This window comes from Thunnus maccoyii, chromosome 10, assembly GCF_910596095.1.
Source record: "Thunnus maccoyii chromosome 10, fThuMac1.1, whole genome shotgun sequence".
Lineage (NCBI taxonomy): Eukaryota > Metazoa > Chordata > Actinopteri > Scombriformes > Scombridae > Thunnus > Thunnus maccoyii.
The window spans coordinates 14,117,430-14,143,524 of record NC_056542.1 but is presented as its reverse complement, the minus strand read 5'-3'; the positions used below and the strand labels follow the sequence as shown (position 1 = coordinate 14,143,524).

General features: G+C 39.9%; 3 protein-coding genes across 3 annotated transcripts; all 3 read right to left on the bottom strand.

The window, feature by feature from the left end:
• Nucleotides 1-1,755: 1,755 nt before the first annotated feature.
• LOC121905032 (complement C1r subcomponent-like) lies at nucleotides 1,756-7,415 on the bottom strand. The gene is made up of 10 exons (XM_042422962.1): nucleotides 7,032-7,415; nucleotides 6,644-6,840; nucleotides 6,392-6,539; nucleotides 4,004-4,122; nucleotides 3,809-3,887; nucleotides 3,574-3,690; nucleotides 3,375-3,449; nucleotides 3,060-3,265; nucleotides 2,436-2,653; nucleotides 1,756-2,255 (listed from the first exon to the last, which is right to left on the bottom strand). The coding sequence occupies exons 1-10, from the start codon at nucleotides 7,189-7,191 to the stop codon at nucleotides 1,889-1,891; spliced, it is 1,686 nt and encodes a 561-aa protein (XP_042278896.1). The 5' UTR covers nucleotides 7,192-7,415; the 3' UTR covers nucleotides 1,756-1,888.
• Nucleotides 7,416-10,862: 3,447 nt separating this feature from the next.
• LOC121905020 (complement C1r subcomponent-like) lies at nucleotides 10,863-18,630 on the bottom strand. Its single transcript, XM_042422923.1, has 13 exons — nucleotides 18,032-18,630; nucleotides 17,444-17,657; nucleotides 16,354-16,537; nucleotides 16,125-16,265; nucleotides 15,058-15,263; nucleotides 14,796-14,943; nucleotides 14,521-14,639; nucleotides 14,354-14,432; nucleotides 14,087-14,221; nucleotides 12,536-12,610; nucleotides 12,189-12,394; nucleotides 11,649-11,866; nucleotides 10,863-11,413 (listed from the first exon to the last, which is right to left on the bottom strand). The coding sequence occupies exons 1-13, from the start codon at nucleotides 18,088-18,090 to the stop codon at nucleotides 11,047-11,049; spliced, it is 2,151 nt and encodes a 716-aa protein (XP_042278857.1). The 5' UTR covers nucleotides 18,091-18,630; the 3' UTR covers nucleotides 10,863-11,046.
• A 1,218-nt stretch (nucleotides 18,631-19,848) lies between these two features.
• Nucleotides 19,849-25,585, bottom strand: LOC121905021 (complement C1s subcomponent-like). The gene is made up of 11 exons (XM_042422924.1): nucleotides 25,497-25,585; nucleotides 24,994-25,201; nucleotides 24,701-24,881; nucleotides 23,684-23,809; nucleotides 23,271-23,464; nucleotides 22,059-22,209; nucleotides 21,850-21,965; nucleotides 21,678-21,756; nucleotides 21,411-21,545; nucleotides 21,233-21,307; nucleotides 19,849-21,131 (listed from the first exon to the last, which is right to left on the bottom strand). Exons 1-11 carry the CDS (start codon nucleotides 25,511-25,513, stop codon nucleotides 20,311-20,313), a joined length of 2,103 nt encoding a protein of 700 aa, XP_042278858.1. The 5' UTR covers nucleotides 25,514-25,585; the 3' UTR covers nucleotides 19,849-20,310.
• Nucleotides 25,586-26,095: the final 510 nt, after the last annotated feature.

The following is a 26,095-nucleotide window of genomic DNA, read 5'->3' as shown; positions in this document are numbered from 1 at the left end:
ATATTTGGCATTATTTTTGGCATTAAAAAAATATTTTTTGGCCTGGAGGGGGTTCTTGTTGTACAATTATAGGGGAAACACTGGATGTATTTAAGAAGTTTCCATTTCCAGTAAAGAAAAGTGAAATTCTACTACTACTGTTTGTTTACGTGTCTTCCAGAGCCGCTACCCAATCAGAACAGAGTGGGCTCATCAGGAGGGGGGCCTCAAAGAGCCAGGAGCTAAAACGACCTGTTTAAGACAGGCTACACCGAGGGGCTGCGTAAAGGGCCAGCTTAAAATAAATGAGGAATTTTTTGAGCTGCAAATCATGCAGTTATACCAGTAGTGTCCCAAAATATAAATATAGACCTTGAAATGTGGATGATACATCCCCTTTAAAATAAGTATTCATAGCCTGCAGCCATGTGAACACGCAGACATGGTTTACAGTATATTACGATGAAGAAACAGATACACTTTTAGAGTTGTCCTACTAAGATTTGTAGTTGATGACGGAGTCAATGGTTCCAATTCAAGACCTCAATTTGTGCCAGTCATCAAGTCAAAGTGAAGAAATAAATATTCAACTAAAATCTGGGTTCAAAAACATTGATCTATTGCTTGGAATATTATCTAATCTTAGGTCTCAGTATGGCTCTGACTGTAAGAGAGTCTTGATAGCAGCCTGCAGACACTTTAATATCCAGGTGTGTTAGGGACAGCTGGATCTGGTGGCCCTCGGGAACCCAGAGGTCCCATTGCTTCAGCAGGTTGGGAGGGTAAGGCTGGGGATACTGCGGGGACCGGACCTCCCCATGTATTACAGGCTCAGAGCAGTGCAGCCGCCAGCACTCACATACTGACGCATACAGAAACCTAGAAAGGTGCATAAACAGAGAGAGTTGGAACTTGCCAGTCCAAAGTTGATGCAAACAGAAAAAGAACAAACACAGTGACACAATCACTTTTTTACCTTTGCAACCACATAAGATTGCTGTGGTTTTCCCTATTCTGAGAAATTGATTTCTCAGTCAACCATAAAAACTACATATCTAGAACACTGATTGTCAACAATGCATAATGCAGGAATGATGACATATTATAAGTGGTTTCACATGTATAGTAGGTACTACACATTTTTGAAAATAATGATCATAATAATAATAATAATGAAATTCATGAAAAAGGAAAATATCTTTAAAACTTGAAACATGCTGGGTTAAAAATAAGATCAAACTTACCAGATAATACAGTAGGTCCACCTCATGTCTGGAACAAGTTTATCTCTGTGTGAACTGATGTGCTGTTTCAGGAGAAATTTCTCATGCTCAAATGGACCATTAATGTCAGGTGGCTGTAGCTAGTAGTATTTTGCAATGGACTCTTATCCCCAGTATTTGGCTTTGCTTGTCTTGGCAAAAATAAATGCAAGCATGAGTTGTAGTGAAATCAAACTAGGAGAATGAGGAGTTTGTTTGCAGACCCAAAAAGCCAATGGAGGGAAAGCCTACTGTCTTTGTAGGTTCACCACTAGAAATTAAGTAACTAGTACTCGCAGTATATTGTAGACATACACAGTAGTTAATAACAATATACATAGTTCAAGCCAGTGCTAGAGTGAAAGACAAATAGCAAGTTGGTAGGAAGGAGATGAAGTGGATACTAATTCATCGTTACGAGAGAAAAGATTTATGACTATAATTAAAATTGTGTTTTATTGTCAGTGGAAGAACTTTATTCATAGCTCTTCTTGACACACATGTACGCATTAACTTTACACAAGAGTACATTTAGAACAAAATTATTTTTTTTCTGATTTTATTGTAAATGCCTTGGCTTTTACTTTTGTTTTGATCATCACATCATCATCAACATCTTCACATCATTGTAATGAATTACTGTACATTCAGTTCTCCTGCATGGTCTTTTTGATCCAGTCCAGGTAGTTGGCGACTCTGGTATAGACTCCATATTTGCCTGGCTTTCCGCAGTCAACCCCCCAGCTGACAATCCCTGCAGCCCAGAATCGTCCATTGTCCTCCAGAGCAAAGGGGCCTCCATTGTCACCTTGGCAGGAGTCTTTTCCACCTTCTGGGACTCCAGCACAAAACATGTTACTTGACACAGATGGCACATGGTTCCTTGTCCTCTTCAGAAAATTGATTGAATCAATGCATGTCTGCTGGCTGACCACAGGGAGTTGCACGTACTTCAGCTTATTTGTTAAAATCCGTCTGCCAGCAGTTTCTGTGAGGCCTAATCCTGACACCAGTCTGAAAAACATGTAGTACAGACAGTTTTGTGAACTCCTATCTAGAAGCTGGACAAGATTCACATGCAGGCAACATAGTTCACAAAATACCTACAAAGAAAATACTAAATACTGTAAAATATATATATATATAAGGATTATATAGCATTATGCACTGAAAACCCCTTAGTTATTTCTTTACCCCATCATGCCAGTGACGTATGTGGCACCCTCTGCTGGCAAACATATTGGCATTATAGATGAGTTGAATGTGATCTGGTTTTGCAGTTTGATCAAGGCAATATCATTGTTGAAGTCAACACCGCTGGGGTTGTTGTAATGAGGGTGAACATGGATTGAGTCAGCATACACAGGGGGAGGGGAGTCGTATTCTTTGACCTCATTAACTCCCATGAAAATCTGCAAATCAACAGCATAAAAAGGAAATAAATGTCAATTCAAAAACATGGACGCACTGGGTATGTAGACAGACAGACAGACAGACAGATAGATAGATAGATAGATAGATAGGTTGATTGATCGATTAACAGATAGAATGATCAATTGATTGATCGATCTTTATTTATCCCTGTGGGGAAATCGCAGTCACAAAGCAGCATAGATTTGTAAAGGAATAGAAATGGGAATACATAAGGAATACAATAAATAAAAGTAAAAATTTCTAATAAAAATATGTATAATATATGTGCAATGGTATGTGTCAGTATAGTATTAAATAACAGAAGAACCAGTATAAATGGTACTGGTATGACACTATTAAAAAGTGCAAACAGTATGTACATAACATCTATGGCATCACTCTTACCCGCACTGTTTCATTTGATGCTTTCTCTCCATTATGTATTAGATTATGAGCTGCAGTCATAACCCAGCGGTCTCTAATCACCATGCCACCTCCTCTTCTTCCATCTACGTTCAGTAACACTTGCCATGGGATAGTATCCTCTGGAGCTTCACTTCCCCCAATGATCCTCTGATAGGCAGAGATGAGTTTTGTTGGCTGGCCACAGACTGGATGGGACAGACATAAATTAGGTTCACACAGGCAAATACTTCATGTTTTAAGTAAAGAGTCCTAGATTAGGTATCACAGGGTTTTATTTTGGCGACAGAGCAATACCTGGTATGCATGTTGGAGTGACAACAACATCGTGGTTGGATCTCCACTTTCCGTCTGCTTCACAGGTTAGGCTAACTGAGGGCAAGCGGGTACAAGAAAATAGCATTTATTTTTAGTTAAGCTATACATTTTTAATATTTGTGTAATCAAGTTTTTATTAATAGTATTATTTTTGGAATAATATGTATGAATGTCTCACTATTTATGCCCCCAAGAGAGTAAAATGGTTCATTACAGTGATAATGAACCACAGAACGGCCAGAATGGAAGGTCAACCATCCATTCAGCAATGGTTCGGGTTCTCCACAATCAATTACTGCAGAAGAACAAAACAAGGACATATCCATATTTGGTCAGTGAGACACAGGAAAATGATTGTCTTGTGTATTGTGGAATCACACTTTAAAAATGAATTGTGCTCAAAACAAACATACTTTGGCATTCTGGCAGAGATGGGTGCCACTGTCCATTGCTTTGACACATGGCAGAGAATTTCTTGATCTCTAGACCATCCTGAAAAATAGAGTGGATTGACAGAATGTAATATATTGGACGAATGTTTGTATGTTTGTTAGCAGTGTCTTCATTTGGTGCAAATGAACAGTGAAAGAAAAGAAAAAACATCTAACCTTCATTAGTTTGTATCCCTGGTCACAGGTCACATGGATGAAGTCTCTGTAGAAATATTCACTTAGGACAGGGGTGAACCTTCCTTTAGCCAAAGTCCCAGGAAATGGACACTTGACCTCTAGAAAAACCATGACAACCACACACTAATCACCAGCTCAATGTACACTGTTACACAGCTATACCAGCTTCGACCATACAGTACATTTGGCAACAAGATTTTTCACTGAGTGCCAGAATATTTTGAAAATAGCACCAGTAACTTGGATGAAATCTTATTAACTGACTGCAGCCAAAGGGTCCACCTTGGGAATTGTTTATGTGACTTTCTTAAGGGGTAAATACACACTATATAATTTCTGATCTTTTCTTTTTACACTGTATACATAATCACATATGCTTATTTTGGCATATGATTTTAATGCAGGCGATTTTTCCAATAATACACATTGTATGTAAAAACTGCCTTTTCTGGTCAAAATTAGCTTATTTGTGTCTGCATGGATTTGAAAATTCAGTTCAGTCAAATTCTCTGCCCGTCCTTAAATGAACACGGTCATTGCCATGACATATTAGGCAAGACCCTGAGGTCTACTTCAGCTGCCACACCAAGTATAAATATCAGAACATTGGCTAACCATAGCTTCAGTTTGTGCCTCTCGCACAGAGCAGCTGGTGGTGTTAGGGCTAACAACGGTAACATTAACCATGATAAACAGCAGGGCTACAGCCACATACTGACAACCCCCCACAGGCACACACACACACCAGAGAACCTCTTGTAGGAGAGCCACTAGCTCAGCTACAACACAGATACCACATAGAAACTTTTACAAAGGGCCTTGAATGTGTTTACAGTGACTGGTAAAGCTCCACGGGACTGTCTGCCTGTCCTCAGTATGGACACAGAGAGTCTGATGGCAGCTGCTCATGGCTGGTTAGCTGGGCTCCAATTACTGACCAGCTCTACATCGCCACACTGAGGTGGTCAGTCAGTGTACCCTCACCCCCCCCTACTGCGTCACACATTATGTAGCCATGCCCCATACAGTTGTTGCCCTCCAGTCCCTGCAGGTGGATGCTACTGAGTGTGTGGTTCCATTCACAGTTCTTTACTCGATTGTTGTGGTACAAATCATAACCTCTTGACTTTGTTCTAAAGTTTTTTGGGAAATGTACAATGTAGTACAAAGTCAAGAGGTAATAATATGTAGCACAACAAGCTAGCAAAGCACTGTAAATGGAATCGCGTTCCCATGCGAGCGCAGTGTCGCCCGCTTTACACAGAACTACTGTCCGAAGACTGAAAACGGAATCGCTGTTATTAGTCTTTGGAGCCATTTCTAAACAAACTACCATGCCCAAACTCTTCATGGCGAAGGAACATGTCACCCAGTGCATTAGTGTGGCTCAATGATGTGTTCTTAATCAAGCAATATTACACTCGAGGGTGTGCTTTACCGTCATTGTTGGCACAACAGTGATGCGGTCAGGAACGAGGCGCTTGCGCCGAGTCCCGTAAACAAACAAACAAACCAAAGACACTAGCAAAGCAACACCGTACATAAAATAAGCACAGCAGTAATGTCAGATAGGTCAGACCACCGTGTTTAACTGTTTATCTTCAAACGTTACAGTTACGGCTGAAAATGACATAAGAAAAAAACAAGTTTGCCAAGTTCACATATCTCCATAATTCAAATCAATCACCAGTCATCTAACCAGAAATGACGGTTGTTAGCGCGATATCATGGTCTGTAGTTCTAATGAATGGTGGAGTAATATTTTTAGTGATGAGGCTTTTTTCATTTGAGCATGGCTAGGTGTGCTGTCATGCTGATTTGAGCATGTTCTTAATGTCTAGTTGATTGCTTGGTAGGAACTATGTGTCGTATAATAGTTTTTTGACAACAACAGAAGTCTACTGCACAGAGGAATAAGATATGTAAGACTTTGGATACGCACACAATACGTGTAGATAGGATCGATTCATTGTTGTTTTGGCTCAGCACATGATATTTGTTGACAATAAGAAAAATATATAATTTCCAGCCATATCCTTTAAATAAGGACTTGTGTCTCTCTGATTCTGCATGAAACGGTGCTGTTTCCTGTAAGCCACATTGTTAAACTCCTGGATAGTACCTCCAGAAAAACAAGACCAGAGGTAAGATTACTGTCCTCTTCAGGTGCAGCAAACTTGACAATCAGCCGTTTCCGTGAGAGCAGCAAACCTCTGTTTGACAACCTCTTTGTCATTTTTTAGTTATGTCAGGACTAAAAGTAGCTGAGCTAAGCCCTAAATTGATGTTAAATGTTAACGTTGATTAATGTGCCCAGCTTACTGTGAATAAACCTGGAAACCATGTCTCTTTCTCTCCATCCCTCACCATGTGTGCTGTAGTCCAGGCTCCAGCTATAGCTCAGGCCTTCAACATCAGTGTGGTAGTCCAACCTGACAGTGCTAGACTTTGTAGCTATCAGACCTGGTCTCTTTTCGCTACACGGCTTCTTGGTAGGTCCGTCTGGGATGGTCACCTATGTGGGGAGGGGTAGTAGAAAGTTTCCTTATGTACATCAAGGACTATCAGTATAGCCATCTTATTATTTTTTATTTGTTAAAAGAAGCCTATTGTCATTACCTGCAGCCTGCAGCTGGGACCTTGCTGAGTGTCTGCACTCTTAATGTGGACGTTGTCAGTGAAGTTAAGAGTGACAGCGAATCTGGGCTCTACAGAAATGATGTACTTGCAGGACAGAAAAGGAGGTGAGGGGTGAGGGTACCCTGGACTGGACAGACGATCCTCAAGCTTGTCAAATATACAGTCAACACAGGATACTGGATAGGCAATAAAAACAAATGTTATTGTGGCAAATATTCATGCAATAAATTGAAGAGATGAAGTAGTTCACCCCAAAATGAAAATTATTTTTTACATTGACTCAACAGCACTAAAGCCCTACTCTAACTACTGAGCTTCACAAGATGCCACACATTAAGAAACTTGTATTTACTGATGCAGCACTCACACACACATGTGTGCTGGTCTAAATGAAGCTTGTAACCATGCTGGCAGGAGCAGCGGTAGGAGCCCTGGGTGTTGACGCAGATCTGAGAGCAGAGTGGACCTGAGCCATCTCCAGTGTCCGTTTTTGAACACTCATCAATGTCTGATAATGAGAAGGTCATTGAGCTGATCAACACAAGATCATCATAGAGAGACAATTCAGTTATCTACAGTATGTTTGATGATTTTAACTTTACTGACCATATTGCCTGGAAAAGCACCATGTTAATTATGTTTTTAGGTGGTATGTCTCTTGAAGACTGGAGGGATGTAATGCATTGGTAGGAAGAGGTAAGTGACTGGAAAAACTACCTATTGCCTTGTATGTCGCAGAGAACCCAGTGTGCTGTTGGCGCTGTTGTGTGGAGTCACTCGTTTGGAATATGAGAGTCAATATGTTGCCTGGAGAAATGATTGGCTCTTTGCCGGGGTAATCCGTGGAATTTTCTTGGCCACAAAACTTCCCCAAGACCCTTTGATGGTAGAGAACCTGAAAAATGTAAATAGCAGAAAAGACATTATAATAGACCATAATTGTGATTAGGCACTCCCTGACAAACCCTGTTCTATCTAAGGTCAGTTAGAACACATAATTATGAAGCAACATTTGTGCGTGCGGACAGGATGCAATACATTTTTTGGTACATAAAGTAGTCTATTGCGTTGTTGAGGAACTGAACGTCAAGTCAAATCCTCGCTACATAAAAAGGAGTCCAAGTGTGATCTGAGACTTAACCCCGCAACACACTAGGCTAAACATCCATTTTTATTTCAAAGTGTTGAAAGACTCTACCATATTGAATGCTAAAATAAACTAAAAAGAATGCATACAAATTAAAAACATATCTGTCATTTATTATTGGTGTAATCTCTATTTCGTCAGCCTTAGCTTTGAGGATCAGCTATACTTTTGAGATTGAAGTTCAGCTTCAATATTTATCATATTAATAAATCAAATGACTACAAATAATGTTCTTTGTATTTCATTAAAATATTAATGCACTGAAGTCTAAAATATACATTATGGATTTGGTGTTAGTCATAGCCTATTTTCTGATTAATGCTAATATTCTATAGCTACTTAGGAGGACACTTGTTACATTTATGGTATGCAGTATGTTGTATTTGGTATACAAGCTGTTGTGAAGCCTTCCAACAAGTACCTGTCTATATGGAACTGGCAGGCTTAGATTGGGCAAATGGCCCATTTGTGTGTTTCATACCCCAAACGATGAGTGACATAGTTATGCTCCTACTTAAGTCACTTATTTCAGTCATTTGTTATACATGAATTTCACTCCCAGGTAGTGCACGCTTAGCACTATTTTGCATCATCCTATCAGTTATGTTTTAAAGGGAACATATTATGCTCCTTGTGATTTTCTGTTATTTTTATACTGTTATGATGTTGGATGTCTATGTTAAATATGGTCAAAGGTCCAAAACCTGAGGTGAACATAAAATACTCCCTGAAAGTCAAAAGCCCATTCAGAGCAGGCTTCAGTAAAAGTCAGGAGTCTCAGCAGCCACACATTTCTCTGTTCGCTATTTATCTCTTTAGCGTTGACAGGTTAGGCTAACCCATTGTTGCTAAATTTGGAGCTAACCCCCTTCACTTTTCCAGCAGTTGGGGAAACAACAGACATGACTTTTCTTGGTCTTGACAAGCTGCCACATTTATTAACTGATGCACTGTAGTCTATACTGTACATTTACTGCCAGACTACAAACGCACTGCTAACCTTTTCCTTTCCCCCACTCGCATTCACCGTCATTTTTCTGCCACTCGCTCTTTCACTCAATTGCTAACTCATCCGCTACGCACACATATTACACACTGCCCTATTCCTTAAAATGAGCTACGCTAGCAAGAGTTTCCCAGGCAATGACACAGAGGTTAACTCATGTTTCGGAACAGCGCTGTACAGAGGCTCCCAAATGCTATTAATTTCCGAATGAATGGATATTTGGCATTATTTTTGGCATTAAAAAAATATTTTTTGGCCTGGAGGGGGTTCTTGTTGTACAATTATAGGAGAAACACTGGATGTATTTAAGAAGTTTCCATTTCCAGTAAAGAAAAGTGAAATTCTACTACTACTGTTTGTTTACGTGTCTTCCAGAGCCGCTACCCAATCAGAACAGAGTGGGCTCATCAGGAGGGGGGCCTTAAAGAGCCAGGAGCTAAAACGGCCTGTTTAAGACAGGCTACACCGAGGGGCTGCGTAAAGGGCCAGCTTAAAATAAATGAGGAATTTTTTGAGCTGCAAATCATGCAGTTATACCAGTAGTGTCCCAAAATATAAATATAGACCTTGAAATGTGCATGATACGTCCCCTTTAAAATAAGTATTCATAGCCTGCAGCCATGTGAACACGCAGACATGGTTTACAGTATATTACGATGAAGAAACAGATACACTTTTAGAGTTGTCCTACTAAGATTTGTAGTTGATGACGGAGTCAATGGTTCCAATTCAAGACCTCAATTTGTGCCAGTCATCAAGTCAAAGTGAAGAAATAAATATTCAACTAAAATCTGGGTTCAAAAACATTGATCTATTTCTTGGAATATTATCTAATCTTAGGTCTCAGTATGGCTCTGACTGTAAGAGAGTCTTGATAGCAGCCTGCAGACACTTTAATATCCAGGTGTGTTAGGGACAGCTGGATCTGGTGGCCGTCGGGAACCCAGAGGTCCCATTGCTTCAGCAGGTTGGGAGGGTAAGGCTGGGGATACTGCGGGGACCGGACCTCCCCATGTATTACAGGCTCAGAGCAGTGCAGCCGCCAGCACTCACATACTGACGCATACAGAAACCTAGAAAGGTGCATAAACAGAGCGAGTTGGAACTTGCCAGTCCAAAGTTGATGCAAACAGAAAAAGAACAAACACAGTGACACAATCACTTTTTTACCTTTGCAACCACATAAGATTGCTGTGGTTTTCCCTATTCTGAGAAACTGATTTCTCAGTCAACCATAAAAACTACATATCTAGAACACTGATTGTCAACAATGCATAATGCAGGAATGATGACATATTATAAGTGGTTTCACATGTATAGTAGGTACTGCACATTTTTGAAAATAATGATCATAATAATTCATAATAATGAAATTCATGAAAAAGGAAAATATCATTAAAACTTGCAACATGCGGGTTAAAAATAAGATCAAACTTACCAGATAATACAGTAGGTCCACCTCATGTCTGGAACAAGTTTATCTCTGTGTGAACTGATGTGCTGTTTCAGGAGAAATTTCTCATGCTCAAATGGACCATTAATGTCAGGTGGCTGTAGCTAGTAGTATTTTGCAATGGACTCTTATCCCCAGTATTTGGCTTTGCTTGTCTTGGCAAAAATAAATGCAACCATGAGTTGTAGTGAAATCAAACTAGGAGAATGAGGAGTTTGTTTGCAGACCCAAAAAGCCAATGGAGGGAGAGCCTACTGTCTTTGTAGGTTCACCACTAGAAATTAAGTAACTAGTACTCGCAGTATATTGTAGACATACACAGTAGTTAATAACAATATACATAGTTCAAGCCAGTGCTAGAGTGAAAGACAAATAGCAAGTTGGTAGGAAGGAGATGAAGTGAATACTAATTCATCTTTACGAGAGAAAAGATTTATGACTAATCTGAGATCCACGAAAAGACACATACTATAAATCTGCATTATGTCGCATTATTTAAAGCAGAGGAAAAAATGCTTTTTGGAGATTTAAATACAATACGATGACTTAAGTGAATAATAAATATGTTCAATAACTTTAGGAAATTCTGAAATATTTATAATTGTATTTTATTGTCAATGGAAGAACTTTATTCATAGCTCTTCTTGACACACATGTACGCATTAACTTTACACAAGAGTACATTTAGAACAAAATTACTTTTTTTCTGATTTTATTGTAAATGCTTTGGCTTTTACTTTTGTTTTGATCATCACATGTAATGAATTACTTTACATTCAGTTCTCCTGCATGGTCTTTTTGATCCAGTCCAGGTAGTTGGCGACTCTGGTATAGACTCCATATTTGCCTGGCTTTCCGCAGTCAACCCCCCAGCTGACAATCCCTGCAACCCAGAATCGTCCATTGTCCTCCAGAGCAAAGGGGCCTCCGCTGTCACCTTGACAGGAGTCTTTTCCACCTTCTGGGACTCCAGCACAAAACATGTTACTTGACACAGATGGCACATGGTTCCTTGTCCTCTTCAGAGAATTGATTGAATGAATGCATGTCTGCTGGCTGACCACAGGGAGTTGCACGTAATTCAGCTTATTTGTTACAATCCGTCTGCCAGCAATTTCTATGATGCCAAAGCCTGACACCAGTCTGAAAAAAATGTAGTACAGACAGTTTTAGTGAACTCAGAAGAAAAAAGCAAATCAGAGTCTCCTGTCTAGAAGCTGGACAAGATTCACAAGAAGGCAGAGCAAAGGGGAAAAAAGCAAAAAAAATAAGACTTAAATGCAAGATGTATTTAAAAAAAAAACATGACAATAAATAATATAAGTTTTTAAAAAGGATTATATAATTACACAGTGAAAATCCTCAGGTGTTTCCTTACCCCATCATGCCAGTGACGTATGTGGCACCCTCTGCTGGCAAACATATTGGCATTATAGATGAGTTGAATGTGATCTGGTTTTGCAGTTTGATCAAGGCAATATCATTGTTGAAGTCTACTTTGCTGGGGTTGTTGTAATGAGGGTGCATATGGATTGAGTCAGCATACACAGGGGGAGTGGAGTCGTATTCTTTGACCTCATTAACTCCCATGAAAATCTGCAAATCAACAGCATAAAGAGGAAATAATGTCTTAAACAGGCAGTTTTAGCTCCTGTCTCTTTAAGGCCCCCCTCCTGAAGAGCTCACTCTGCTCTGATTGGCCAGCTCCCAGAAGCTGCCCCTTGGCAAACATTTGGCAAATACATTCATACATGTTCAAGCCTGAATGTGATCCAACATATGCCAGTTGACAACACAAACAGCCCATGGAACAACCAGCATGTGAATCTGCAAATCAGCAGTGTAAGAGGAAATAAATGTCAATTCAAAAACATAGAGGCACTGGGTATGTACATAACATCTATGGCATCACTCTTACCCGCACTGTTTCATTTGATGCTTTCTCCCCATTATATATTAGATTATGAGCTGCAGTCATAATCCAGCGGTCTCCAATCACCATGCCACCTCCTCTTCTTCCATCTATGTTCAGTAACACTTGCCACGGGATGGTATCCTCTGGAGCTTCACTTCCTCCAATGATCCTCTGATAGGCAGAGATGAGTTTTGTTGGCTGGCCACAAACTGGATGGGACACAGATGTATGGGAAATGGATTTCACACAAGCATAGACTTCATGTTCCAATTAAAGACTAAAAAACTAATTCTATACTTAGATCTAGATTGTGATTTGCAGGGTTTTATGTTTGTGATGAAAAACAATACCTGGTATGCATGTTGGAGAGACAACAACATCGTGGTTGGATCTCCACCTTCTGTCTGCTTCACAAGTGAAACTAACTGAGGAACAGAGAGACAAAAGAAAAATATAGTTTGACATTAAACTTTGGCTTAAGACCAAATATAACAACAGCTGAAATGCTTGATTATTTCTGACCGGCAGTGGTTTAACTTCTCACCCCCTGCAGTGATTTAGAGGTGTACACCAGGGTGGGTTAGTACACTGTGACATCACTGTAGAGTGTGTTTACACATGCAACAAAGCACAACTGGCGTGGAAGTAGCATACTGGTTAAGACTCATGCCACATGCAAGATAACCACAATGTCCGCGGTTTAATTCCAGCAGCGGACCTTTGTTGCGTGTCATACCCCGTCTCTCTCTCCCCAAACATATAAAAAAATACAGAGCACACTTCTGATCTGACCCATCAGTGATGCTGGGAGGGCAGTGAAAAACTGTTTTTCAACTTGGTGTTAAGCTGCTCTTTAAGAACCATGCCACTGTTTTTGCATGTTTTAGCCAAGCAGTAAACTACCAAGGCTTGAGGCTGAAGCCAATGCAGAAGTACCTTAAAGTGCAATTCCACTGATGCTGCTAGATGCTGGCTCAAAAAAATCCCTTTAAAAAGCATCAACTTCTCTCGAGGAATACTAAGTTTGTAATTTTTTCAACGAGTCATTATGGTTTCAATCTCTAAATCTGGGCCCACTAATAAGTGTGCTGGTAGTCATTTTGAAAATTGAGGACTTTTAGAAGGCTTTGATGTCTGCCGTGTAGGCGTTGATTGACAGCCTTGTGAGACAGTTCACTTAGCTGCTGCTCTCCCGGGCTCCAGGACTCGCACTGAGTCAGAGTATTGCTGCAATATTTTGTTGAGTTCATTCTTACTTGATTATGATACACGCCGTGTTAGCATAATTTAGCTAAAGTAGCTAACGTTGTGTGTGCACTGCTCGGTGTTTCCGGTAAGCTAGCATTAGTTTTAGTCCAAGGTAGCAAGGCGTGTTTCCAGAGTGAAGAGGACAACACCCTGTACTCCTTATTTGGAAGGTCCTGGCTCCAAACAGAAATATGGTGCCAACCAACCATAAGCAGCAAATCTGGGTTTCAAACCAGCTGCAATGAAAACCAATTGGTGACACCAAACCTCGCTACATCCATCTTAATATACAGGCTATAGTTGTAGCCCATTTTCTATAAATCATATATACACAGTTGATCATTTTGCTAAATATGTGTAAACTGTATATATTTCCAGGCTTCTGTTAGTTTCCATTCGTTTCTGTACCATTAATCTATTAGCACTCTCCTAAATCTGTAACATAGTGTAGGTGATTCAGTGGATAAATCAATCTGCACTTAAACTGCATTACCACACAATGATAATGTCACATTGGCAAAAAATGAATGTAGTTCACCACAATGGATTATACAACTCAAGCAGGTTTCAATAGTTTGCCAATGGCTGCTAAGAGTGGTAGGAAAAATCTAAAACTGTGAATCATAGAAAAATTTATGCAAATAAATTCTCACCATTAATGCCCCCAAGGAGAGAGTAAAATGGCTCATTACAGTGATACTGAACAACGGAGCGGTACTGATTCTGAAAGCCAGACAGGAAGGTCACCCCTCCATTCAGCAATGGTTCGGGTTCTCCACAATCAATTACTGCAGAAGAACAACACAAGGACATATCAATATTTTGCATGTATTGGCTCATGAGATTAAAAAATTCACTTAATTCTCATGGTTAAATCACAAAAACATTGAATGTTTTGTCTGAGCGTAAAGGTAACATACTGCGGCATTCTGGCAGAGGGAGGTGCCACTGTCCGTTGTTTTGGCACATTGCAGAGAAGCTCTCGATCTCCTGATCATCCTGACAGAGAAAAGAGGGTTTTGAAATATAAATATCGCACACAACAAATAAACAAGTGCACATTATAAGAAAAAAAGTTTCATCTAACCATCATCAGCTTGTATCCTTGGTCACAGCGCACAAAAATGTAGTCTCTGTAGAAATATTCACTTAAGACAGGAGTAACCCTGCCTTTAGTTATAGTGCCAAGAAATGGACACTTTACTCCTGGAAACACCACAGACAAGAAAACATTAAACATTGCATAGTTAACTGATAGAGTTAATCAGACAGTGAAGTGGTAATTTTTATTTTACTGAGTGCCAGAATGATTTGACAATAGCACTCAAGTTTCTACATCCATCCCTCCACTCCCTCCCTCACTGTGTGTGCTGTAGTCCAGGCTCCAGCCGCTGCTCTGGCCCTCATTGTCAGTGTGGTAGTCCAGTCTGACAATGTTGGAGTTTGTGGTTATCAGACCTGGGCTTTCTCCACCACACAGCTTCACAGGCTGACTGTTTGGGATGGTCACCTGCGAGCAGAGAACACAGTACATTTATTGAATGAAATATCAGCCTAGTGTTCCATTTATAGCCCATTTTTTCATTGTAAAAGTGTATATTAAGGAAGCTACTTGTCATTATACCTCCAACCAGTGATAGAGACAGCTTGGGCCTTGCTGAGTGTCCATGCTCTCAATCTGGAATTTGTCAGTGAAGTTGAGAGAGACAGTGAAGCCCAGTTCTACAGAGATAACATACTGACAGGACACAGCATGAGGTGCGGGGTGTGGGTATCCTGGACTGGACAGATGTCCCTCTAGCTCATCAAATATACCACCATGGCAGGACACTGGGAACAGTGAAAAGAGAGAAATCATAATATTGTAAATATTCAGGCATGAGAAAAAGGTTCACCCCTAAACGAAGATTCATCGTTCATCATTCAACCTCATTTCAACTCAAACTATCGCTGAGAGTTTAGTGATACTTCAGTGGAGTTACAACGCAATACTATGAATTTTGGTTGAGTATTAAAGGAATAGTTTGACATTTTTGAAAATAAGCTGATTGGCATTCTTTTTGAGAAGTAGATGAGAAGATTGTATTTCATGTCTGTATGTTAACAACTGCTGGAGTCAGGAACGGGTTGCCTGCAGCTTAACATTGAGACTGGTGGCAAAGGGAAACAGCTAGTCTGGCTCTGTAGAAAGTCAAAAATTATGCCTAACATCAGCTATAAAGCTCATTTATTTGTTTAATCTGTATAATGACCATTTGTTGTTTTAAGGGGACTTGGGTGTTGTTTCCTGTGGGTCTCTGCCTAAAACCACAATTTTTTGCTTTTATATTTCTGTTTATGTATGGATGAAACAGACCAGATACATGTTAATTGATTAACTTAAGAGATTTTTTAGACAGAGCCAGGCTAGCTGTTTCCCCCTGGTTCCAGTCTTTGTGCTAACATAAGCTAACCACTTCCTGTCTCCAACTCCGTACATAAAAGTCATGAATCTGACATTGATCTTCCTTTCTAACTCTTAAAAAAGAAAGTAAATAAGCATATTTCCCAAAATGTTGAAGTACTCCTTTATTCACCATCAGTGTCCAGTGTTGCCAGATTGATCTTTGTTGCTGCAGCTCCCTCCACCAACCCACCTCCTCTTTATGTGTGAGGCTTTTGATGGGACGCATGTATCTGCACTATACTCACACACACAGGTGCGCTGATCTGAGCGAAGCTCGTAGCCGTGGTGACAGGAGCAGAGGTACGAGCCAAGGGTGTTGAGGCAGATCTGAGAGCAGAGAGGGCCCGAGCCATCACCAGGTACTGGACCAGAACACTCATCTATGTCTGATGATGAGAAAGTCGTGAAAGTAATGGGAGATGATGCAGTCAAGGGAAGTGACAGAAAAGCTGACAAATGATGGAGAAGTACTACCTATCGCCTGGTACTGAGCAGAGAAACCAACATTCTGGTGACGCTCTGGGTTGTTGTCATCTGTTTGTAATACAAGTGTGAGTCTGTTGCCTGGAGACAAGATGGGCTGGTAGCCTGGGTGATGCCCATCAGCAGAATTCTCATGGCCACAAAACTTCCCCAGGACCTTGTCATCGTAGAGAACCTGAAGGATTTTTTTTTGAGTTCAGTTATGCAGAACACATTGCCAAAAAAGTTATTGCACAATTGCTGACAAAGATAAATCCGAATACACTATGTACTTGGAGAGAAATCTATTGCAGTTGAGTCACGAAACTTGTGGCCAAATTTGCAACCCAAGTCTTCTGTGTTTCACTATGAGCCCAAGCTGAGTCATTTAGATACTATGTGACTAAAATCTCAAGTCCTCTCATTACTTAAGTTCTTGCCCAAACAGGCATGGTACATCCTGTAGTGCATAGTATAGTAAACAAAGTAAAAGGAACACATACGGATTTTCATTACATACAAATTTTCTCTTTGTTCTCCAAAGGAGAAAATATTTGTGACCCTGTTAGCAGGAGTGTTTAGTTATATGGTCTCCCAATGAAGATTTGTCCCTGGCAAGATGCCAGGGACAAATGTGATGCCAAGACTTGGAGATCCACTAGTGGTCATGTGAATAAAAAAAACAAACAAAAAAACCCCCAAAACAACATAGGATTTCCTCCTTTTGAGATCACTACCAATGACAGACTATTGCAAGAATAACAGAGGTTTGTTGTATTGCCCATCAGAAATTACTTTCACCAGGAGACACCAAAACACATGTTGGCAATGATGGAAAAACTTCAAAGAAGATCTGCTATGTATTAAGAGTTTTAGCCTAGGTATGAATCTTCTATTATAAGTCAAATATTTACTTTGTAGTCCTATAATCTGATCTGGACCCTATGCTTTAGATATTTTGGGGTGGAGTATGGCAGATGTGTCCTAGTGCAAAGTTCAAATTGTCAATGTGCAAGAGTCTTGTGCTTGACTCATGCTTAGGTATAAAACTAAGCGCCACAACACTGGTCTGTTGTTTAGGATATTATATGTGTTAAAATACTGTAAGGGCGTCGTAATAGCAGCCTGCAGAAGCTTCGATGTCCAGGTGTGTGAAGGTGAGTCCAATCTGGTAGCCCTCAGGTACACTGAGGTCCCACTGCTTCAGCAGGTTGGGAGGGTAAGGCTGTGGATACTGGGGGGACTGGACCTCCCCATACATTACAGGCTCAGAGTCGGGCAGTGGCCAGCACTCGCTCACTGACACATACAGAAACCTGGAGGGGTGTATGAACAGAGACAGTTCGATCTGTTTATCAGTCATCTGAGCTGCCAGTCCAAAGTTGATGCAAACAGAAAAAGAACAAACACGGTGACACAATCAACATAACTAGGGCAGCCACATAATATTGTCAAGGCTTTATATATTTTACAGTATAGATGAATCACTCAGACAACCTTAAAAACACTGCTTATCTGTAATTTTGTTTGCACAGAAAGTAACACACACAAAGCAGCTCTAGAGTAAGAAGCAGCTCCACAATGATAGCAGACTGTATATGCACTGAATTTTGGAATCAAACTAGAAATTCATGACAAAAACAGTTTAAGTGCAACATACATATGGATTTTGATACCTAACTAAACTTACCAGATGATACAGGAGGTCCACCCCATCCTTAGATTAAACATATTCATGAGTAAATTCATCCGCTGCTGTAGGAACAGTCGTCTCTCACATTCAGGGGGAACATTAATGATTCAAAGTCTGTAGTTTCCAGAGTTTAGCAACTCACTGCGTTAATGCCAGGAATGTGGTTTGTTTATCTTGGCAAAATCAAAAGAATGCTTGACAGAGAGACACGGTCGATGCTTGAAGTAATTCCTCTAAAAAAGAGAGCTGTTGTGAATTAGACAACACATCTGAAATATGAACTGGTCTCATCTCTTAAGACCTGTTTCAAATTTGAAAAAACGAAAGGACAAACTGACTCAGGTTGTTAACCTGCCAGCAAGATCAAACATGTCAAACAACTCCAACTCCAAGACTTTTTTTCTCAATCCATAACCAAAAAGGCAATCCAGATCCACAGTGACCCCACCCATCCTCCTCTGCACTCTGCATTTCAGTTGTTGGCATCAGGCTGCAAACTGAAAGTTCAAATAACCAGAAGGAACGTTTACAAGAAATCATTTATTCCTTCAGCTGTGACCATCCTCAACAAGAGCCTGTTTAAATCAGCCCCTTGGACAATAGGCAATAAAGTAGTCTGAATCTGAAAAACTACCCTGATTTTGTTTTTAAACAGCTCTCAGGTTTCATCCCCTTATGTCAAAAAGTGGCTCTTTCACCCTCATGCTACCAATAGAGGGGGCTGTTAGACCTTTTTCTGCATCCTCAAGCACAGATGCTAGTGACTTTCACTTCAGACCAGACAGATATTTAAATGAAACCAAGACCCCTTTTTACAACAGACATTTTGACTTGTCATAGCAGGAAAAGCACAGGTGTTACTAATAACATTAACGATGGCTCTGTTTGTGTCCCAGTGAGTCATGACAGTGAGCCAGCGTGCACAATACCAGGACCCTGAAACTGAAGCAGCTAAATGGAATTAGGCCATCATTGATTTTATTATTTACACCTGTGCTTTTCCTACTGTTGAAATCTCTTATGTGAAAACAGCCTATTAGCCATCAGATCAATTTTTGCCCACAAAGCAAAATCATATTGAGACCATGAATAGTGTGTTTTATTTTATTTATTTAAAGTATAAATGTATACTGCGTATCAATGCTAATTGTTTCTGAAATAAATAAATACTGGAGAGAATCATTTTAAAATAGAGAAAAGTGCAGACAAATCCATTAAAGTACAAAGAACAAACTTTAATTGATCCTAAATTTTCAATCTAACACCACTAAGTGATAGTAAAATATTATTTGCTCTCCAAATGCTGCAACTTCACATGAGCGAGTGACATCAGAGCCATGACTTTTAAGACAGCAACCAGGATTTGTTTGAAGACGATAAAACAATCAAATCTTTATGTCTTTCAAAAGTGGGTATTTAGGAAACAATTAAATAGAACTGCATGAAAAAAAATGTTGGTTTAGAAAGTGAGTGTGTAACGCTGTAATGTACCATTGATACTGAATGCTGAAGTTTCTAAAACTCTCCTCAATGACCAATATTAAAGGACGGGGGTCGAGATTAGTGGTTTGTGGTGAAACATGTGCGATTCTCACGTCACACCTCTGCCTGTCTGTTGGTGTGAACAGGAACATGTTTTCAGTCTACATATTGTATCAATATATCGTATGCCGACTGCAGTGGAAATGAGTGTTTATGATTGATTATGTCAACAGGATAAACTGAAAAATTGTGAGCAAATTGTATTAACAGAAGAAAAACAAAATAAGTCATTTAAGTTATTTTTTACATGTGAGAAAACACTGCACTGAAAGTCATTTTGATCATTTATTTTGTGATTTTGCATACATTTTACAGTTTAGTAAAGACACTTAAAATCTCTTATTCCCACATGCCAGCATTTTTGCCCTGGTCTATTTAGGATTCACGTTCTGATCGGGTGGTTAGTGTAGCCGAGCAAGTAACTTTGTATACATTATGCAAGAGTTAAGTATTTCACTGTGTAGAGGGCCTGAAAGAAAAAAAAACATATTGTGAATGTTAAAAAGACAAAAATACAGTATTGTTAAATTAATCCAAAACAAACATTCTTTTCAGTTGATTTGCAGACATTTCCTTTAATATAAAAATCAATTATGTGATCAAAGCTTGTATTATTATGAGAGTACATTTGATTACAAGATTATAGTCTTCATTGTCATAACATTTTTTTTATTTCAGAGATCTGAATCAGAACCAAAATGGATTACAGCTTAGTAGCAAAATAATTTTCTCCCTCACTTTCCCTGTTTCAGAGATTTTTCTGTTGCATCTATTGTGTTTTTAATCCACTGAACATAATTCTTCACTTTGGTATAATAACCTTTGAACCTCCTCTCCCGACATGGTGATCCCCAGGACACAATGCCACCCAGACGAAAAGGCCCACTGCCTCCAGTCAACATGGGCAAAACAAACGGACCTCCGCTGTCTTTCTCGCAGCTGTCCCTCCCATCCGCTCCAGCACAGAACATGTTATCAGTGAAAATCATGGGGTTGTTAGGGTTTTTAGGGAAAGGAGGTGTGTTCTGACACTCTTTAGTGGAGAACACCCCGATACTAGCGTATCTTAACTTAGCAGAATGTCTACCCCGGTCTGTTACTCCAAAGCCTGACACTGTGCCTTGTTCATTCTCAACCAAGTCTTCGTTGCCCTCTGGCAGACAAATGGGAAGGAGGTTTGGGCCAAGATTCACCCTGGTAGCGAATCTGATGAGAGCAATATCATTGTCAAAATTAGTACGGGCATTTCTTGCATAGCCGGGATGGATTATGATCTTCTCACTGGTAATGTCAACTACATTGTCCTTGTCATAAAACTCTGTGTTAGACAACATTGCTCTTCCATCTACCAGTCCACCATACAGCTGCAAAGTGGTTTCCGGTATATTCTCCACTACATGAGCCGCTGTCACAGCCCAGCGGTCATTGATCAGTGACGCTCCTCCTCTGCTGGGATATTTTATCAAAAGGTGCCAGGGTATTTCTCCAAGGTTTGCCACCTTACCCCCCAAAATTCTAGCTGTAATTTGAGGTTCTTTTTCAGGCATCCCACACACTGAAATACACAAAAAGTTTCAACAAATTTATATGAAAAAGGAAATATCTCCAAATAAATGATGTCTAAAAAATATTTTAAAAATACTGTTAAAGTCCTACCTTCAGTGCATTTTGGCATCTCTGTGTTGCCACCACTTGATTCCCATACACCTCTGGCACTGCAAATGTATGTATCTGAAAGATTATGGTGAAACAATGATCAATAAAGACAGGAAATTTTACTCTCTTTAAAAGTTAGTCTGAGAAAGATATCAGAAAAGGGATATTTAATAATCACCATCTCCTTCCAGTGTGTAGTACTTTGAAATGCAGGTAAACTGGATCTGGTCATTATACTGAGTGCGTTGGCTATTCGAGCCCACCACCTTAAGGATGCTATCTTCTGGGATATCAGGAAAACCACAATCCACCGCTACACACAAGCATATATATATATATTTAAAAAAAAACAGTGGTAAAGGCAGTGTGAAAGAAGAAGAAGAGATTCAAAACAACGTGACATTTCTGAAAAAAACAGAAATATATATGTTATAGTCAGACTCACGTTCACAGATGTAATTGGAAGTCCATATGCCTGTACTCTGGCATGTTGTCACATACTGTGACACAATCTCGGAGTTTTGCTGCTTTGCAAAAGGAGAGATTAATTAGCTCAGTAGTGGCTTAAATACATCAAATATAAAGATATAACAGGTTCTGATTCTCTGTGCACTCACAATGCTCGCTTCACGGCCAGCATCACAAGTTACTGTCACTGTTTGACCTTGATGATATTCTGGTTGCTCGGGGGTCACATTGGAGTGTGGGGTTACCACCACTGGACAGATCTTGTCTGCAATTAACACATGAAAAGATTAATTATAATCATTTTGTGCTCAGTTTTCAACAACTGTGCCTGCTGGCACAGATGAGGAGGCTGCAGTACCTCTGGTCTTGAAGTGGAGGCTGAAGCCTTTGTTGGTGCCAAAGCTATCAGAGGTGAAGTGAATTTGGACTTCATTTGAGTGAGTGAGGAGGGGAGATGGGGGAGGAGTGTTGCCACAGAATGGCCCCAGAGTCCCAGATGGAGTTTCAACCTGAGAACAAAGAACATAGGTGATGTTACAGTATGCACCAATTACACGTCTCCAGATCTCTCCTGCTCTGGAGCAGTGCTGGAAGAAGTATTCAGATCCTTTATTTAAGTAAAAGTACCAATACAGCAATGTAAAAATACTCCATTACAAGTAAAAGTCATCCACGAAAAATCTTACTTAAGTAAAAGAACATAAGTATTAGCAGCAAAATGTACTTAAAGTATTAAAGTAAAAGTCCTCATTTCATCTCTCTGAGTGATTTATTATATATGACATCATTAGATTATTAATACTGAAGCATCAGTGTTAGAGCAGCATGTTACTGTTGTAGCTGCTGGAGGTGGAGTTAGTTTCAACTACCTTATATACAGTCAGTTAGTTTAATCCAGTGGTTCCCAGCCTAGGGGTTAGGCCCCTCCAAAGGGTCACTAGATGAATCTGAGGGGTCGTGAGATGATTAATGGGAGAGGAAAGAAGAAAAAACAAAGTTCTGATACATAAATCTGTTTTCAGGTTTTGGATTTTTTCTCTAATCTTTGATTGTTGGTGAAATGAAACCATGTGAGAAGTTTAGAGGGAAAAATCACTGTTTAGTAGAGCTGTTAACAACTCATAGACATCTGAAATGTGACTCCGACTACACACTGCTTTTTGTAAGATGTCAAAAGCCAAAAAGGTTGGAAACCACTGGTTTCATCTTTAATAATGTGTTGTATTTTAAAAGCTTGCAAAAGTAATTGAAGCTGTCAAATAAATATAGTTTAGTAGAAGATAAAATGGAAATGCCCAAATAAAGTACAAGTCCCTCAAAATTGTACTTAAGTACTGTACTTGAATAAATGTACTTAGATACTTTCCACCACTGCCATGGCGGAACAAATCTTTCCAAAATTTGTACAGAACCACAGAAAAACTACACAATGACTAAAACAGTTTGTGCACTAGTCATATTAATGGTTTCAACACTTTTCTTTTGAACTTCCTCTTTACTCTGAAAGCTAGACATTTTTAGGAGAAACACACCTCCAAGAAGTATTTGCATATTCTGACTCATCACCCACCCTCAGTCCATCTATACATTGGCCATCAGGGCTTTGCTCCACGTCAAAATCGTCAGAGAAGTGCAGTTCCAGCTGAAGGTGTACGTCCACAGACAGGGTGTAATTGCAGTTGGCGTTCTCTGCATATGAACTGGGCCAGGAGGGACTCGATATTTGACCACTGTTCAGCCCTGACAGATCCTCATTACAATTCACTGTGTTGAAGAAAAAAGATAAGATAAAAGTATTAGACAATCAGCCTCCTTCTCATCTAATTGTCTTCTTTTCTTCCCCCCATGAGCCTGCTTCTGCTTCTTCTATTTGCCCATTTTCACTTCATCTTTCAGTTCTGTTCCTCCTTCCCTGATCTGTCTTCCTCTGTCTCGTTTGCTCTCCCTTTGTGCTTTGTTTACTGAGCCTAAGAAAAAGTATACCCGTGCAAGTGTGTTTGTCTGTGTCCAGATGGTAACTATGGCGACAGGAGCAGCGGTACCCTCCGATGAAGTTGTGACAGAATTGGGTGCATCCATTGTCTGGGTCGTCCTGGCATTCGTCAAAGTCTGAGGGAGAAAATTTATTCAAGGTTAGATGGAGAAAATCATGGCACACAAGAGGGATTAATCATTTCATTCACTGACTCTGCGGCCAATAAATGTACTTTCAGCTATCTGGTGACCTATCGTAACTTTTTGTCACAGTTCAGCGATGACCAGTTGATCCAAACATGTCTCTTTGTTATTTCAGTGTGATTAAAAGAAAATAATCTTTGCTGTATCTGTTCACCTGGAGCTGATGTTTAGCTTTGTTTATTATTTGTTCAGTCACCTTGAGCTGAATCTTTCCGTGGTAGAGACAAGGGTTAGAGTCAAGGCAGTTTAAGGTGTCAATTGAGCCATTCACTTTTAATTATTATGATAATAGTTGGATCTACAAGCTGTCACAAATGTATTTTATAGCTAAGTTATTGCAAAACAATGTAGTACTGGCCCAAATCAATTTTCTACTGTGCGTTGCTGAGACAACATGCGGAATTGAAACCAAAACTGCATATAAAACACCCTTTGTGGTCATGGCTTAGCTTAAATATACACCCTGTTTCTAAAATAATGTTATATAAGTTTATATTATTTATTGCAGCTCAAATTCAGGGTCAAGTAACAAAAGTAAAGTAACCATGGACACTTATTATTTTACATTTTGCTTTCATCAGTCATGTTAAACTGTTTCCAAGTCAGCTTTAACAAACACAAACAGCAGCCATTGTGAATTTTTATCTAAAAATATGACTTTCCTTACAGTATGATTACAAAAGCATTCACAATGATGGAACACATGCACGTACAAACTGTCCTGGGGAATTATAGAAAAATAAAATGTGCACACAAACACAATGGACTTTTGCGAAGAGGTAAAACTAACTGCTCCACTTGTTTTCCTGCTCTTTGTCTCACCTTGCAAAGTATAAAAGCCTCTGAAGCCGGTGTGTCTCTTGGTGTTTGAGTAGTCTGAGTGAAACGACAAAGAGAGGCAGCCACCTGGGGAGGAGCGTAGCGAGGGATTTACTGTGGCTTGAAGCTCCTCAAATTCTCTTTTGCCACACAGAACAGAAATGAGGTTTCCATTTGAATAGATCTAGAAAAAATATATATGGCAGAGAGTACAATATGTTAAAAACCTTCTTAAAGTACAGGCATTGACAGCTGATCGTAACCCCAGCCCTTCCACTCCGATGGGGGTGACTGACCTTCACGGCATCGTTTTCACAGTCTTGGCTGTCCTCCAGGTCCAGGTGGATGAGCCTGATGGAGAGAGTGTGACCTTTGGTGGCACACCTGCTCCAGTTGAGACTGGCATGGGGCGAGTATCCACTGGGATAATCTGGAGACTCCACCCATCCCAGAAGCACCGAGTAGGCCGAGTGAGGGAGCAGGAGAAGCTGGAGAAGCTGGAGACTGAGGACGAGTCGAGGTGGGGGGGCAAGAAAATTCAAGGCAACGGGTGATGCATCGCAAAGAGAGTAGAGAAGAAGTGGAGAAAGTGAGCAGGAAGAAATAAAGAAAAAGTATAATTTAATGAAAGTTAAATTACTCTCAATAAAAGTCAGCTGATGATCATGCATAAATCACAACAAATACAAAATTACAATGCTATAACCAAATCAGTGACAAGCACTCTACCTGTCTATTGCAAAGCATTATGGTGTAATTATCTGTCATAAAGTGCTAAAACCAAAAAATCTAAACCTACCTTAATTTTAACATCATGATCTGATTGAATCCCCTCTCAAATAAACTACCTCAACGACTCTCCTTCCCCTTTTCTTAATGTTTTTGCTGCCCCCCTTTCTCTCTCTCTCATATCTTGCAATCGTAAGCATTTTGTAAATCTATTTGTAGATTGTTTTTTTTGTATGTGTGCAGTAACGAGGGAGTGACTGCTGGTAAGTGGAATGGCAGGAAGACGAACTGAGCCAAAAAGTTTTGAGATTAACTGTAACTGTAGAGTGTCTTTGCAGTTTTACCTCAACAACATCCTTGTGCCTATAGGACAAAGGTTAAGAGGAGACAATAGCGATGGAGAGAAAGGAAAGGGTGTAGAGGACTGAGGAAATGTCTTATTGTGTTGCTTTGCTTTGTGCAGTTAGAGTTCCAAAATCAGTCTGTGGTCCTGTAAGTGCGGAAACACGCACATTTTACCTCGCGCTGAGAGGGTAAGGACAGGAAGGAAATGAGGAGAGACAGAGAGAAAGAGACTGAGAGAGAGAGAGAGAGTGAGACGGAGGGGAAAACAGCAGATGAGGGTCATTGGGGTTTTCCACTGTGTAGGATTAGAAAAGACATGAGAAG

Coding starts and splice junctions, on each gene's coding strand:
- LOC121905032 (XM_042422962.1), bottom strand. CDS start 7,191: ATGACCTTCTCATTATCAGACATTGATGAGTGTTCAAAAACGGACACT. Junction 4,123..6,391: donor CCTGGACTACAGCACACATG/GTGAGGGATGGA, acceptor TGGTTTTTCTAG/AGGTCAAGTGTCCATTTCCT. Junction 2,654..3,059: donor CATCAAATGAAACAGTGCGG/GTAAGAGTGATG, acceptor GTTGATTTGCAG/ATTTTCATGGGAGTTAATGA.
- LOC121905020 (XM_042422923.1), bottom strand. CDS start 18,090: ATGAATTTACTCATGAATATGTTTAATCTAAGGATGGGGTGGACCTCC. Junction 16,538..17,443: donor GCTATTACGACGCCCTTACA/GTATTTTAACAC, acceptor AAAATCCTTCAG/GTTCTCTACGATGACAAGGT. Junction 12,395..12,535: donor CTCTCCAACATGCATACCAG/GTATTGTTTTTC, acceptor TGTCCCATCCAG/TTTGTGGCCAGCCAACAAAA.
- LOC121905021 (XM_042422924.1), bottom strand. Junction 24,882..24,993: donor GTGAAAACGATGCCGTGAAG/GTCAGTCACCCC, acceptor TATTTTTTCTAG/ATCTATTCAAATGGAAACCT. Junction 22,210..23,270: donor AATGTATAGATGGACTGAGG/GTGGGTGATGAG, acceptor CTTTGTTCTCAG/GTTGAAACTCCATCTGGGAC.